The 17,658-nt window shown below is 30.5% G+C and overlaps 1 protein-coding gene and 1 pseudogene across 1 annotated transcript in view; one reads left to right on the forward strand and one right to left on the reverse strand.

The window, feature by feature from the left end:
• LOC113367754 overlaps nt 1-11,404 on the reverse strand; it is a 16,262-nt gene extending 4,858 nt beyond the window's left edge. The window contains exons 1-8 of the mRNA XM_026609334.1: nt 11,350-11,404; nt 10,254-10,562; nt 10,078-10,182; nt 8,114-8,244; nt 6,577-6,786; nt 6,233-6,402; nt 2,369-2,494; nt 2,138-2,300 (exon numbers count right to left, since the gene is read on the reverse strand). Of these exons, the coding sequence (XP_026465119.1) occupies nt 2,138-2,300; nt 2,369-2,494; nt 6,233-6,402; nt 6,577-6,786; nt 8,114-8,244; nt 10,078-10,182; nt 10,254-10,474 (1,126 nt within the window). The 5' untranslated portion in view covers nt 10,475-10,562; nt 11,350-11,404. The remainder of the gene's footprint in view (nt 1-2,137; nt 2,301-2,368; nt 2,495-6,232; nt 6,403-6,576; nt 6,787-8,113; nt 8,245-10,077; nt 10,183-10,253; nt 10,563-11,349) is intronic.
• Nucleotides 11,405-13,929: 2,525 nt separating this feature from the next.
• Nucleotides 13,930-16,560, forward strand: LOC113366912 (annotated as a pseudogene).
• The last annotated feature ends 1,098 nt before the right edge of the window (nt 16,561-17,658 follow it).

Genomic DNA, 17,658 nt, shown 5'->3' on the forward strand with positions numbered 1-17,658 from the left:
AAGTTCATATTAAATTACAGCACTCACTGTATACTCCTTCTTAACGATTATTCGGTTTTCGATAAATCTTTCTGCAGTTTGTTAAGGAAATTTTCTAGGATGTATGTGATTATAAAGTACTGGTATATATGTGCAATATTGAAGAAATAAATGGAAAAAAATGCAAAAAACGACATGTCATTGTTTGCATTGAAAACAAATGAAAACTATCATCTGCCAAAAATTTCAATTTACTTATAAAGCTAGATATTATTAGAATATGTATAATAAATTTATGATTATGAATAAGAAAAATGAAATGTCTACATTATTATTGCCAAAAAGCAGCTGGGATGTGCCAGAAATTCAAATAATATAAAATACAGTGTATGTATGACAGATTGAATTATACACATATGAACAAGATATGTCAAATTGATTCACTTAAAATATGTAATTAAGCATTAATCAGGGCCGGTCCTACCTTCAATGCGATGCATGCAAAAAATACGAGTGCACGCCTTAGGGGGCGCCAACACAAGATTCGGATATTAAATTTTCAATATAGTTTTTTTTTTAAAATATAATTTCTTTGCATCTTTTACTAATCTTTCCACAATATTTTTAAAATTCGTAAAAATTTGACTTTATAACAACAAATGGGAAAGTAAAGATGAATACATACAATTCGGCCTTTACGATATCGATTAGGAGAAGTTTAAGATGCAATTTTTGATATGTTAAATAATAAAAAAAATAATTAATTTAGTTCAACATGAAGTACCAGTGTTATGTTATGGTTATGGTTATTTTATACCGTTTAAAAGTCTTCAATTTCCAATATAGTGTGGGAATTGAGACTCAACATTTTATTTAAACCAGTTCTACATTTAACATCGCTCATATTATAAATGTATTTGCATTTTGCCGTGAAGAGTGATTTAAAAAACAATAATTATTATTTTTAGGTGCATGGTAAATATTAGTATATTATATTAAAAAATTGTACACATGGGTACAGGACAAAGTCTGCCGGGTCATCTAGTATACAATAAATATTGAGTATGGCTTTAAAAATTAACCAAATATTTAGATGAAAAGTAAATCTTTTCATGTTTTTTTAATGATTAAATAAATGTATAAGAGGATAATATATTTTTTTATTATACAGTCCTAGGACTGTAGTTCCTGAAGAATGAGTCATTCCATTTGAATTATTTATGAAAATAAAAAAAGGCTTCAGTTCAGAAATTTCAAAATCATAACACACATATATATATATATATATATATATATATATATATACTAACAAACCCGACGAACTCCGTTTCGCCACCAGATGGTTTCGTGAGAAAGATGAAGAAATTTTTTTGTTTGTTTTATATTTGAAAAGGAAAAATTTGATTTTATCACACAACAGTAATGAATTAATTTCGATTACAAAAATGAAGTGGTTTTTAGTTGAACTTCTCTAAGTAAATGAAAGTGAATCCGCAAATTATCCGTTTCATTGAAGTGCTCTTTGGTAAACCACATTTTTTTGTTTTCTGGTCTGACGTTAACACAAACAAAGCGGATGGTTTTCCAACTCGTGAACAGGCAACGTATAACTGCCCATGTGAAAAACAATGATTTTCTAAATAATCTATTTGAAATTTATCCCGCAAACACTAAGCGACTGGCCTTGCGACTTGTTATTGCGATCGCAAGGCGAACTGGAAATTGCAATCGTTTAAAGTCAAACGGAAGACCAGTCGGAATCATTGGTATGTCACCAAATCGACAGCAATTTTTGATTGAATGGTGAAATTCAGTGCCTGTACATCATTATTCTTTGCGGCAAAAATTACTCGTTGACTTAACCAAGCATAATTCTGATAATTCTCACTAATGTCATTACTCTAATTTCTAATTACGGTAGGCGAAGTTCCAGCAATTTGCATTAAGGCACGATGCCATGCACCACTAATTTTCTTAACTATAAACCTTGCGGAGCCCGAGACCTTTGCAACCAATGCAAAATTGTCGAAATCGGTTCGAGCGTTCTGGAGTTATATCGTCAGGAAGGACGGACTTATTTTTATATATATGTATATCTATATCTATATATATATATATATATATATATATATATATTTATTTATTTATTACTATTTACCTGACATATTAGCTAGAGCAGCAAGACAATTCGTATGCAGATATTTATCCCTCATTTTAATCATATTGTATTGTATAGTCCGAATGATTACAAGAATCAATAAACCGCCTAAAGATATTTCAGTCATGCTTCTTTCCGTGTACCAGGGAATAGATTTTAATTGCTACAAAAAAATAAACAATATAATAAATATATTATTAAGTGCATATAAGTGTGCATTCATATAATTACCATTTGGTGTACACTTTTATTAAAACCATCATCTTCGCTCAACATCAATAAAATAATCAAAGACATGTATATGTGATGGGATGTACTATTTGGGGCGTTGTACAAAGTCCTCAATATTGGAACAACCTAGAAAATAATCAAATTAAGTGAATGCTGATTTTGTAAATTAATAAAGCAATAAATTAATTTAATGACTTTTTATAATAACCTATTACTATTAGCGGGGCAGGTAAAAATACCCATCTCAAGGCCTGGTAAACTTTAAAATCGGTTTACATATAATATTGAAAAAGTTAGCTGGTAGTTTTTGTTCAGATTCAATTAATTTAGATTTATTTTATTTACTTAGTATGATTTTATAATTAGTTATGCGTAAAATTAGGGATTTTTTTACATTTCTAAAATATTTCAAACATTTTATTTTGCAGTAAAAAATATAATTTTGAATAAAACTATAGGAACATTTATTTTGTGATAATATTTTTAGCAAGATAGGAATGTTGGATATTTTTTATATTCTTACGAAAATTTTGTCAATTTTACCCCAAACACTTTGTTTTATCTTATATTATATTTATTTACATTGAAAACTAGTTAAAATTTACTAAAATCTAGTGAAAACTGTTATACACACTTGCATATTAAAATTTTGAGTAATTCGTAGTTGATATGCAGACTTTTGATAATTTGCGTTATGTGGATTTACAACATTTTTTTACTTTTTTTCAAATAACTTTTAATTTTCTTCTCGGACATTATAATTTATTTGCATTAGAAAAAACTAGATAGATAAAATTTAATTAAGGGGGTCTTCCTATGTGCTGGGTTGAAAAAATCGATTTTTTTTTCATAAATTGCTCCCTTAACATATCTAGAATACGGTAGTAAAGCGATTTTTGAAAATTCGAAGTCGTTGTAAAGATACAGCAGGTAAAAGAAAGAGATATTTCAATAGTTTTTAACGGGCTTGAAACTTTAAACGCGTTTTTCTCAAAACTGTGTTTTTCGAACTTTCCTCCATTGTATCTCGGAAACGGATATTTAAACGCATGGAATGAACTATTATCAATCGAAAATTTTCAAAACTTCGATTTTTTTATATCAAAAAACAAAAAAACGCCTAATTTGCGCAACTTTTATTTCAAATGTCTATCAAAAATCCAATTTTTTTTATATTCATTTGATTATAGGTCATTCCGTGCTTTTAAGCCTACAAATTAAAACGCCGTTTATTTTTTTTCATCAGATAAGCCGATCAGCCGGAATCGTGGAGGAAGTGGGAGCTCTTTTATTCGAGGCGGGGGTGTTCAGAGCGCTGTAACTCTAGTTTGACTGAATATTTTTAGGTGATATTTTATATTTATACTGTCCAAATATGTGTTAATAAATGATAAAAAACTTGAAGCTCTAAATATTTACTGATCGTAGAAAAAAAAATACTAAAATATCCCTAAAAAACAGTCCGTCACATAGGAAGACCCCCTTAAATATAGTAAAAACTGTTATATACACTTGTATATTGAAATTTTGAATAATTCGTAGTTGAAATGCGGACTTTAGTGCTTGCATAATTTGCATTATTTGGATTTATAACATTTTTTTACGTTTCTTCAAATAACTTTAAATTTTCTTCCCGGACATTATAATTTTTTTACATCTATAATAACTAGATGAAGTCTACTAAAATCTAGTATAAACTTTTATAAACAATTGCATATTGAAATTTTGAAAAATTCGTAGTTGAAATGCAGACTTTAGTATTTCTATAATTCGCTAGAACATTTTTTCACTTTTCTTCAAATAACTTATGATTTTCTTCTCGGACATTATAATTTATTTGCATTAGTAAAAACTAGATAAAATTTACTAAGATCCAGTATAAACTATTTCATATATTTGGATATTAAAATTTTGAATAATTCATGGTTGAAATGCGGACTTCTGTATTTCTATAATTTGCATTATGTATATGATGGAATTTGGAAATTAGGAGTGGAGTCGCATTTTTTTTTACTTTTCTTCAAATTACTTTAAATTTTTATTTCGGATGTTATAACTTGTTTACATTAGTATAAACTAGATAAATTTTCCTAAAATCCAGTAGAAACTGTTATATACACTTGAATATTAAAATTTTGAATAATTCGTAGTTGAAATGCAGGATTTAGTATTTTTATAATTTCTTTCTTTGAATAATTTTTATTTTAATTTCATGCATTATAATTCGTTTACATCTATAAAAACTAGATAAAATATACTAAAATCTAGTAAAAACTGTTATACACACTTGCATATTAAAATTTTGAATAATTCGCCGTTGAAATGCGGACTTTAGTACTTCTTTAATTTGCTTTATGTATATACAGTTTTTGAATTGGGAATCAAGTGACATTTTTTTACATTCTTCAAATAACTTTAAATTTTCTTCTGGGACATTATAATTTGTTTGCATTAGTAAAAACTAGATAAAATTTACTAAATTCCAGTAAAAACTGTTATATACACTTGCATATTACAATTTCGAATAATTCATAGGTAAAATAAAAACGGACTTTAGTATTTCTATAATTTGCATTATGAATATGGAATTTGGAAATTAGGAATGGAGTCGCATTTTTTTACTTTTCTTTAAATAATTTTAAATTTTCTTCTCGGACATTATAATTTCTTTACATTAGTAAAAACTGGATAGAATTTACTGAAATCTAGTAAAAACTGTTATATACACTTTGATATCAAAATTTTGTCTAAGATCAGTTGATATAGCATTATAAAAGCACCCTTCTATTTCAACTATATTATATGTCTCTTTTGTTAAATCGATATTGTTTATTTCTTTCTGAATAAACATTTTTTATAAAATAAACCCCTTCGCTTTTCATAATGCATAATTAACTTCCTTTAGGGCAAGTTATAGTAATCGCAAAAAAATCGATAATGAAAATTTTTGCATTTCTCGACGTTTCAAAGGTTTCTGAATATTTTGGCATACCTTAGAAAAAATGAATGTATGTGTGTGTGTGTGTATGTGTGTGTATGTATGTGCGGATACAAATTTTCGCCGACGATTTCGGGAACACCGATCAATCGATTTGAATAATTCAAAAAACATTCGATTCGTATTGATAAGGAGACGTGCTGATTAGTTTTTGGCAAAGGCAGGCCGAGCCGTTCCGAAGATACGGGGTTTTAAGAGAACGGAGCGTCCGATTTTAATAATTCAAAAAACATTTTACTTGTATTGACAAGGTGAAGAACCGATCAAATTTTCATAAAGGCAGGTCTAGCGGTTTCGGAGATCTAACGAAAAAAGTAAAAAAAAATGCCATTTGGCGGTCCAAAATGATCATTAGAGATTTTAACAATAAGTATAAATTTGGTTTACATTCTTATGGGTTCCGTACCAATGTTTACGCGTTAGACGGCGACGCGGCGCTTACACGGTTTGATATTTCGTCTTTATGCAGTTAAAGCAGTACGATTGCTTTGAAAAAAGTTTAGATCTTTCAAAATATGTCAAAATAAAGGAAACATTTTTTTCAAAAGAAAAAATTAAAAAAAAAAAAAAATAAAAAAAAAAATTTTTTTTCAAAAAAAAGTAATTTTTTGTCTAATTGTTTGTCAAAATTCTTATTTTTCGAAGTAAATTTTTTTCAAAAATGTTAATCGTTTTTAAAAAAATAATAATTTTTGGTACGGGAAGTTCCAGCAATTTGCCTTAAGGCACGATGCCTTAATTGCCTGAAGACAGAATTCCACTTACAGCTAGTTTAAATTTAAAATCACATTTTAAACTTGAATTTCATACAAACTTATAGTGTGCTAAAACATTTTGTACAAACAAATAAAAAAAAATGCACTTACCAACAGGTCTAGATTTTGATTCGTCAGAACAAACTTTTTAAAATTTTGATTTTTATGCAGCAATAAATACAACAAAAGCGTTGCTTGATCCAGGCACACAATGTTGCACAAAGTGTTGAACAATGGTAAGAAGTCGACACGAAAGCTTATTGAGTCATTATTACTAGGATCTAGAAAACAAAATATCATTATATATATTCATATATATATATATATATAGATATATAGAGATATATAGATATATATCTTCATATATATAGAATAGATCTTCATATATATATATATATATATATATATATATATATATATATATATATATATATATGTGTGTGAATTTTTTTTACCATTAGTGTCAACACAACTAAACAAGCAATCTCTATACACGTTCTTCTGAGTTGTACAATGGTTAGTCAACACGAGCAATAACAACAGACTGTGATTTGCTAATGGTGTTGTCTCTCGAAAGTTTTCTGCTAATGCTTCAGGAGAATCAGAATTTAATGCTTGCGTTGTTTGTGATCTCGATTTTGAAAAAGTCAGTAAAGACCAGAGATCTGAAAAATAAAATCTTATATATAAAAATGAATGGTAAAGCGCATAACTCAACAACGCCTGGTCCGATTTGGCCAATTCTTTTTTTAAAATGTTTGTTGAAGTCCAGGGATGGTTCTTACAGCGAGAAAAAATCGAATAATTGCCGAGAAAACCCGAAAAACAACCCTTTTCTTTTTCACATACAAACATTTCTAACTAAAACGTAGAATCAATTTGAGCTTTAATGCTATTATATAAAGTTCATATTAAATTACGAGCACTCACTATATACTCCTCCTAAACAATTTCGGATTTTGATAAATCTTTCTGAAGTTTGTTAAGGAAATTTTCTAGGATGTATGTGGTTATAAAGTACTGGAATGTATATGCAATATTGTAGAAATAAATGGAAAAAATTGTAGATATAAATGGAAAAAAATTGCAAAAAACGACATGTCATTGTTTGCATTGAAAACAAATAAAAACTATCATCTACCAAAAATTTCAATTTACTTATGAACCTAGACAATATCAGAATATGTATAATAAATTTATGATTATGAATAAGAAAAATGAAATGTCTACATTATTATTGCCAAAAAGCAGCTGAGATGTGCCAGAAATTAAGATAATATAAAACACAGTATATGTATGGCAGATTGAATGATACACATATGAACAGGATATGACAAATTAATTCTTTTAAAATATGAAATTAAACATTAATCAGGGCCGGTCCTACCTTTAATGCGATGCATGCGAAAAATACGAGCGCACGCCTTAGGGGGCGCCAACACAAGATTCGGATATTAAATTCTCATTATAGCTTTTTTTCAATATATCATTTCTTTGCATCTTTTACTAATCTTTCCACAATATTTTTAAAATTCTTAAAAATTTCACTTTATACCAACAAATGGGAAAGTAAAGATGAATACAGACAATTCAGCCATCACGATATTGTTTAGGAGAAGTTTAAGATGCAATTTTGGATATCATAAATAATATGGAATTAAATTAATTTAATCCAACATGAAGTACCCAGTGTTATGGTTATGGCTATGTTATACTGTTTAAGACTTCAATTTCCAATATAGTGTGGAAATTGAGACTCATCATTTTATTTGAAGCAGTTCTACATTTAACATCGCTCATATTATAAATGTATATGCATTTTGGCGTGAAGAGTAATTTAAAAAAACAATAATTATTATTTTTAGGTAAATGATAAATATTAGTATATTATAATAAAAAATTGTACACATGGGTACAGGACAAGGTCAGCCGGGTCATCTAGTATAAATATAAAAATACAATTTTAATATAGATTTTTTTATAATTAAATACCTAATACAAAAGATCCTCCGCCTGCGTTTCCAAACATCGAAGGTGGTGCCTTTGTGCAATGACTTATATGTTGCAATAAGGCTCTCGTCAATGGGGCAGCTTTAACACAACACACACCTTGCATAACAGTTCTAAAATAAAATAAAAACACGATGTTATACTATTTAATCGTTTCAGGGGCACAACTAGTGTGAAATTTTCAAAAAATCGAAGTTTCAATTTTTCCATATTTCGATAGAGCATACCTGTAAAAATAACATACCAAAATCTTAAATCGATATCTTAAATAGTTTTTGAGTCACAGCCATTTAAAGAGTATATATATATTACATAGTACAACGATCATTTAATCTTTAAACTCGTTTTTCTCGAAACAGCATTTTCCGAATTTGCTGCAGCGATTACTCAAAAACAAATGATCTGATCACTATCGAATTTTTTTTACATGTTCCATATATAGTTCTCTGTAAAATGAACTATCGATTTTTTGATCGGATCAAAAATCGAATTTTGGCAGTCCAAAAACCACCAAAATTTTGGGTAAAATTCGACTTTTTTTCAAAAACGCCGTCATTTTGTCAATTTTTGATTTTTTTTATTTATCGTAGTTCATTTTACAGACAATATTATCTAGTTCAACGAGAATTATTAACTTCCCGTAGGGTAGTTATAGTAATGGGCCAAAAATCGAAAATGAATTTTTTTGCATTTCTCGACGTTTTGAAGGTTTCTGAACATTTTACTGGCATACCTCAAAAAATATGGATGTGTGTGTATGTGTTTTTTTCGTTGTCCGCATTTTTTTCGTCAACGTTTTCGGGCGCACGGATCAACCGATTTGAATGGTTTAAAAAGCATTCGATTCCTATTAATAGGGAGATGTGCTGATTAGTTTTTGGCAAAGGCAGGTCCAGCCGTTACCGAGATATGGAGCAAAGAATTGCAGAAAATAGAAATCGAGTTTTTGAGAGAACGGAGCACCCGACTTGGATATTTCAAAAAACATTCAATTTGTAATGATTAGGAGAAGAGGTGATTAGTTTTTGGCAAAGGTAGGCCCAGCAGTTTCGGAGATACAGAGCTAAATCTTAAAAAATGGCAGTTTTTGAGAGAACTAAGCGTCCGATTTAAATGATTCAAAGAACATTCTGCTTGTTTCAACAAAATAATTGCTTTTGGAAAAAAAAATTTTGTTTCTAATTTTTTTTTCAAAATTTTGGATTAAAAATTCAAAAAATACCCAGGCTAAGCACAGTCTAGGCGCCACTCTGGTGCAAATGTTTACCCAAGTGCGTTCAGATGTTGATGTAATGGAGCACTTTTCCAATTTTGTGTGAAAAATGTGAAAATGCCGCCAAGCTTAGCGCAGTATAAGTGAAAATGTCGCACAGAATTGTTTGCAAATGCGTTTAGAATGTGACTATACGGGAGCACTTTTTCAATTTTGTGTAAATTAAGCCAACTTTTTTTTTAATTGAATTCGAAATGAAATGACGATTGTTAATGTTCTGGAGATAAATTGATTTATCATTTACATTTGATTTGCTCAGATATAACAAATAAGATAGCAAAAATAATGAAAGTTACAGTATTTGTAATAATATATTTGAAAACGTTTAAAATTTCTCGAATATTTCATTACGGTACGGGAAGTTCCAGCAATTTGCCTTAAGGCACGGTACCATACACCACTAGTATTTTTTAAATTGCATCCACGTAGAAGGCCGGAATTACTGTAACAGTGAAGGGTTTTTTGTCGCGCCGTTGGAGATCGACGATAACTTAAAAAATATTTAATTTTATTCTTCAAAAATTTTACTATGTATTCTTAAAACATGTATAAATATACTCGTAAAATTTTGAAATGATTGATAAAGTAGTTTTTTTAATATAAATTCCCAAAAATCACCTTTTTTTAGGCGGTTACACTAGTTGTGCCGCTTAAGGACAATTTTTGTACTTACTTGTATATCACGGAGTCTTCAGTCTTCTGATTTGAAAAAACATTATTTGTCAGAAGAATTAAGGCACAATTAACAGCTTCCAAATGTAAAGCATAGGTAATATCTCTGAAAAAAAAAACAAAGTTAAATACAATCTTCTTATCTTTAAGTTAATATTTCTATTTATATCTATTTACCTTGTAGGAACTATGGCTATTATATTAATCAAGTCTTCAACAAATGATTCAATGCGTTTGCTAAATCCTTTATTATTTTCTTTAGACACACCATTGATCTGCGTGCTAGTATCTTGCGTTTGTTTGTCAACAATAACATTTGCATTGACATTGTTATCTACATGATTATCTACTTGTTTCTGAGTCTTCAGTTTACCTGAAGCTTCAAAGTGTTGTAGCATTTGGTATTCGGATACAGTTTCTGTTAGATATTTGATGATGCATCTTATGACAAATAATGCATTGAAAGTCTGCCATATTAAGACGTTACTGAAATAATAAAAATATGTTAAATATATATATATATATATATATATATATATATATATATATATATATATATTGTGTATAATATATAAAATTCTTCTGTAATGATTTATGTAAATATACTCCTCCCAATTCTATAGACTGTCCTCTTTTTCTTAAACAACTATCCTTTAATGTTCCAACGATATCTACGCGTTCACAATTATTTTTCAATTATCCTACTCCTAAATCTAATTATCTCTTAAATCGCCTATTCTACTTATGTCCTCCAACTTTAACTTTAACTAATTAATAATGAAATAGATATTCACAACACTTTACTAATCAAATAATCTCCATTTGCACAAGTTAACCTTTTTATTTTCGTTTCAAATATCTCATTATTTTATCTTATTCTGTTTATATAATAATATTGTTACATTCAGCATTATATGTAATTTCATGTTAAGCATTTTATGTTAATAACACATATATTGTAATTTTGTATATATTTTAATTGTTATTCATTATGCAAAATTGTATTTTTGAATCATCTGTGAGCTATATATTTAAATAAATAAATAAATAAATAAATTGTAAATGTATATGTATTTTGGTGTGAAGAGTAATTTAAAAGCAATATATTATTATTTTTAGCTAAATGGTAAATATTAGTATAGGATATTAAAAAATTGTAGACATGGGTACAGGACAACGTATGCCAGGTATCTAGTATATATATATATATATCTATATATATATATATATATATATATATACGTGTATATTTATAATTATGTATCTATTATACTTGTCTGTATTCGTTAATGACAATATCTTCGACGCCTTAGCATGAAACACTTGGATCAGCGTAGAAAATTTTGCTGTATGCGTATCGTACAGCAATAACTTTTGACAAAGCGTTTCGACTCTTGAATCCAACGACAATTGTCTTCCTGCAATAAAGATAAATTTAAACACCATACTTAATCCTTTGATAAGTTATACAAATAGATTGTGCAATGTCCTACTTGTTACAAGGCGGTGTAATGCTAAACGAAAGAAACCTATCCCAAAATTGTCATCCTGGAAATAGTTCCCTCGCCGATGAAACGTACAAGGAATTCATTCGAAGACAAATCGGTTTGTCGACTAACTGAAGTGCCCATTGTAAATATACATAAATCAGAATTCTAACCACACTTGTAAATGGAACACAACAGTGCGCACTATGGATCGGAGCTATATGAGTCTTTTACATTTAATTCACTGGTATCATTTTAATTTAAGATATTAAGAAAATAAGTAGTAAAACATCGTTTTGGTGCTTGCCACGATTTAATACGCAAGCTTTTTCTTTGACAGTAGACGCGACAGTGCAAATGTCAAAATCGGGGTAAATAACACACGTAAACGTCATTGTGTAGGGCGGCGCTGCCAACGGGCACAGAACTAACTAACTGGGAAAAACGAACGAGGAAAGGATAGGACTATGTAAGTGGTAGGATACCATCCTATAATATATATACTAGATGACCCGACAGACGTTATCTATGCATCTAAAATTTCTGATAAAAATTGATCTTGTTGAAAAAAACATTTTTTTTTATTTTTTATTTTCATCTCTAAAACCGCTAAACCTGTCTTACAAAAAACTTTATCAGTTCTTAACTTCATCAATACAAATAAAATGTTTTTTTAAATCATTTAAATCAATAGAATATTCAAATCGGTTACTTCGTGTTCACGATACAAATCATCAACGAAAATTTGTATCCGCGCACACACACACACTCTATGAGTGTACCCATGTCTACAATTCAAAAATTCCAATTTTTTTAATAACCTACACTGATATTTACCAATTACATACATAAAAATTATGATGGTTTTTAACTTCCCGAAAGAGAAGTTCATGTTTTTATAAAAAAAATCCGATTAGCTAGCTAATTTTATGTTTTTTCGACGTTTCAAGCCATTCTGAATCGAATGAGACCAAATCTGGAAAAAGTATGTATGTGTGTGTGTGTGTGTGTGAACAGATTTTTTGCCGTAAATCGACGTTTTCTCAAAAACGGTTGAACCGATATCAAAAATTTAAAAGCCATTCGATGTATCTTGATGAGGACTATTGTTCGTCAGTTTTGTACGATGATCTAGCAGAAAAGTGAAAAATTTTTCGTCCACGTTTTAGCCCGCAATTCTGAATTGATAAGAAGATATTGGTTGGGAATCGTGCTTATTAGTTTTTGGTAAAGATCGGCCGGGCCGTTTTCTTGTAATAGAGTTAAAAACAAAAAAATCGACGATTTTTATTATCATTTTTTTGACGGTAGATACCATAGCGTTCTAGATTATACTAAAATATTATGGCGCTACGACAACTCGTTTAGCTTTAAAAATTGGTCAAAGTTTGCAAAAATTAGTATCGTTTTTTTGGCATTTATCAAAATTAGACCTTCCATCGACGATTGCTCAAAAACGCCTGCACCAATTTCAGAAATTTAAAAGTCATTTGATATATCTCAATGAGGACTATCGTTTGTCAGTTTTGTGCGACGATCGGCCGAGCCGTTTCTTTATAATTTGGAAAAAAGTGTTAAACTTTTCGCCCACATTTAAGCTCATACTACCGAACCGATTTAAAATAATCAAAAACTGTTTGAAAGATAATAGTTGGGAATGATACTGATTTAGGTGAAAATTTACCGAAAAAAAATTTAGGTCAATTTTTATGGAACTTTTTTTGGCGATATATATCATGGTCTTATAAAACTTACTGAAATATTACGGCCTCAGGACAAGTAGTATAATTTTAAAAATTCATCAAAGTTTGAGAAAATGAGTAGTTTTTTTACGTTTGTTAAAATTAAAATTAGACGATTTACTTGGTATAACGATAGTAGTACTTGATCTTAATGAACATATTAAACCATTAAAGTCCCGCGGAAACTGATTCAATTATATAAATTGTTGTTTTTTGAAAATTTGAAAGAAAATACTCAGAGTTAACGTGATCATTCGTTTCCAATGATGTGTAATAGATTAACTCGGAATACTTTTAATCGCTCATAAATTAATTGATTTTTTATTGATTAAGTCGATTATTTACACATATCGGGAAGTTCATGTAACTTGCCTCAAGGCAAGATACCAATTCCGACTAGTTTTCGTACTAATACCTTATACTAGAAATATTTTTTATGGCAAAACAACGTTTGCCGGGTCAGCTAGTATATATATATATATAATATCGATTATATGCCATCCTCTCCGTCATTGATAAATAAGCTCTCCGTTCACCATCCTCCAATTTGCATAGTCAACGGCTCCGGCCGCTCCGTTTACTTCTCTATGTTGTCCGCCGCTCTTTTCTTTCGTTCGTCACCCGCTTTCGTTCCTTCGCTCGCTTTCCCCTCCGCACTTGTCAAAATCTCCGTCCTCTATGTTGGTCACAGATGAACAATACATTTCTCAGTTTAAAAATCCAACATGGCGTCAATCAGAAATTTACTGTGGCCTCTATAATTGCAATCGCTAAAACATATGCGTGGGCTCTATTTTATTAAGTAATATTTTTGTAATTCACCTTGTGTGTTTTGTGCAATGTCCCGTCATGCGACTTCCGGACCTCCGCCGGGCCTCAAACAAATAGATCTCGACCAAATATGGGGCGATCTGCGCGAAGGCGTAGAGCAAGCCTACAATCGGCAGGGCATGTCGAAGGCGCGATACATGGAATTGTATACTCACGTTTATAATTACTGCACCTCGGTGCACCAGCAGAGCGGCAGGGGGGTCAGCGCGACCGCCAACACGAACAGTTGCATGAAAACTCGGAAAAGTCAAAACACTCCGGGGGGAGCGCAATTAGTCGGTCTAGAACTCTACAAAAGACTTAAAGAATTCCTAAGGAACTACTTGGTGGCGCTCCTAAAAGACGGCGTGGATCTCATGGGAGAGGATGTGCTATCGTTTTACACAAAACAATGGGAAGAGTACCAATTTTCGAGCAAAGTTTTGAACGGAATCTGTGCCTATCTGAATCGGCATTGGGTCCGAAGGGAATGCGAAGAGGGCCGCAAGGGCATCTTCGAAATATACCAATTGGCTCTTGTGACGTGGCGCGATAATCTGTTCAAGCAACTAAATAGACAAGTTACTAACGCAGTCCTAAAACTCATCGAAAGAGAAAGGAATGGTGAGACCATTAACACAAGGTTAGTATCAGGTGTTATAAATTGTTATGTCGAATTAGGTTTAAATGAAGATGATGCAAGTGCCCGTGGACAAAACCTTGCAGTGTATAAAGATTCTTTTGAGTCGATATTCTTGGAGGATTCAGAAAGATTTTACACAAATGAAAGTACAGACTTTTTGCGTCAGAACAATGTAACAGAGTATATGAAACGAGCTGAACAGAGATTAATAGAAGAACAACGAAGGGTTCAGGTGTATTTGCATGAAACGACTTTAGGTCGTTTAGCAAAACGTGTGAAAGAGTGTTAATAGAGAAGCATTTAGAGATTTTTCACACAGAGTTTCAGAAATTGCTGGATCTAGATAAAAATACGGATTTAGCTAGAATGTATTTGCTGGTTTCAAGGATTCCTGATGGTTTATGCGAGTTGAGAGCGCTTCTTGAGGCTCATATAGCCGCTCAAGGACACTCGGCTATTGATAAATGTGGTGATGCTGCGTCTACAGATCCTAAAATCTATGTAAACACAATTTTGGACGTTCATAAAAAGTATAATGCTTTGGTGCTTCTGGCTTTCAATAACGACAGTGGTTTTGTTGCTGCTTTGGACAAAGCATGTGGGAAGTTTATAAACAGCAACACTGTAACAACTTCTAGTAAAAGTCCTGAATTGTTAGCCAAATATTGTGACTTGTTGTTGAAAAAATCAAGTAAAAACCCTGAAGAGGCTGAGCTTGAAGATACATTAAATCAAGTGATGGTTGTGTTTAAATATATCGAGGACAAAGACGTTTTTCAAAAATTTATAGTAAAATGTTAGCAAAACGTTTAGTTCAACACATGTCGGCGTCTGACGACGCCGAGGCTTCCATGATATCAAAACTGAAACAAGCCTGCGGTTTCGAGTATACAAGTAAGTTGCAAAGAATGTTCCAAGACATAGGAGTATCCAAAGATCTCAACGATCAATTTAGAAAGCATCTAAACAACTCTCACGAACCATTAGACATAGATTTTAGTATACAAGTATTATCATCAGGATCATGGCCGTTCCAGCAATCTTTCGCCTTCTCACTGCCAACGGAGTTGGAGAGATCTGTCCATAGGTTTTCGACTTTTTATTCAGACCAACACTCGGGAAGAAAATTGAATTGGTTGTACAACATGAGTAAAGGAGAATTGTTAACAAATTGTTTTCGCAACCGGTACACGCTGCAGGCTAGTACATTCCAAATGGCTGTTTATTATTGTACAACCACGAGACGCGTTGGACTGTGCAGCAATTGAAAGACCACACGGGAATAACCAGGATTTTTTGTTGCAAGTGTTGCAGATACTTTTGAAAGCCAAGCTTCTGGTGTCCGAGGACGATGAGTCGATATTAAATCCAAATTCTGTGATAGATTTGTATATGGGATACAAAAATAAGAAATTACGTGTCAACATAAATATTCCTCTCAAGACTGAATTAAAAGTTGAACAAGAATCGACGCACAAGCACATCGAGGAGGACCGAAAGATGCTCATTCAGGCGGCTATAGTGAGAATAATGAAAATGAGGAAAGTCCTAAAGCATCAGCAACTCGTGGCCGAGGTCCTGAACCAGCTCTCGACCAGGTTCAAGCCCAGGGTGCAGGTAATTAAAAAATGTATCGACATATTAATAGAAAAAGAATATTTGGAGCGGGCGGAAGGTCAGAAAGATACTTATAGCTATTTGGCGTGATTGTATGTTACTTGGTGTATGAAATATGTTGTAATATGCCATACATACATATTTATACATGTGATACAAATGCACATATATAACTACAACCTACAACCACAACAAAGTAAACCTTTATATTTATAAATAGGTCATAGAATTGAGATATATTTGTTATTTAGAAATGCGATCCAAAAGAAAGAAACTGATATGATTGTTCATTGTTTGTGTTACAGTTTTTGTTTCGGTTAACTCTATTTTACAATTCACGAAATAGATCTGTTCTCGAGTATCTATTAGGTTTAGTATTAAATAAAACTAAGTTTAACAAAACAATGTTATGTGCATTATATGATCAACAAATTCTTTTGTATAAAACTATGTATAATAAAAATAATTTTTATCTATATCACTCTCTTAATTATTCAATCATCAGAAGCAAGTTTATTTCTAGAATTTTCAGAATTAAAATTATTATAATTGATGAGTGATTTATTAGTAGACTAAACTCCGAATACTCCAAAATAAAGATTTTAAACTAAGAATGAGGGCTCTAAAATAATAAAGAAGACTCTAAATTAGAATTGAGTCCTTTTAAATAAGAATATATTTTGTAAAATAAGAATAAAACCTCTGAAATGAAAATAAAGACTGTAGAGTAAGAATGAGGACTTTGAAATAAAAATAAATTTTGTAAAAAAAAATAAAGACTTTAAAATAAGAATTAATACTCCAAAATAAAAATCAATGATCTGAAAAAAGAATAAAGACTCTAAAATAAGAATGAGGACTTCGAAATGAAAAATTTTGTAAAATAACAATAAGGACTCTAAAATCAAAATAAATATTCTAAAATAAGAATGAGTACTCTGAAATTAAAATAAGAATAAAGACACTATAATAAAAACAAAGACTTTAAAGTAAGAATGAGGACTTTGAAATAAAAATAAATTTTGTATAAAAATAAATAAAGCCTTTAAAATAAGGATAAGTACTCTAAAATGAAAATTCAAGATCTCAAAAAAGAATAAATACTCTAAAATAAAATGAGGACTCTGAAATAAAAACAAGTATTTTAAAATAAAAATAAGGACTTCAGGATACAAAGACTCTTAAATAAAAATAAATGTTCTAAAATAAAAATATTCTAAAATAAAATGAGTACTCTGAAATAAAAATAAATTTTGTAAAATAACAATAACAACTCTGAAAGA

This window comes from Ctenocephalides felis, unplaced genomic scaffold (genome assembly GCF_003426905.1).
Source record: "Ctenocephalides felis isolate EL2017-DRISC unplaced genomic scaffold, ASM342690v1 CF-g0.4_SCAFFOLD_01170, whole genome shotgun sequence".
Taxonomy (NCBI): domain Eukaryota; kingdom Metazoa; phylum Arthropoda; class Insecta; order Siphonaptera; family Pulicidae; genus Ctenocephalides; species Ctenocephalides felis.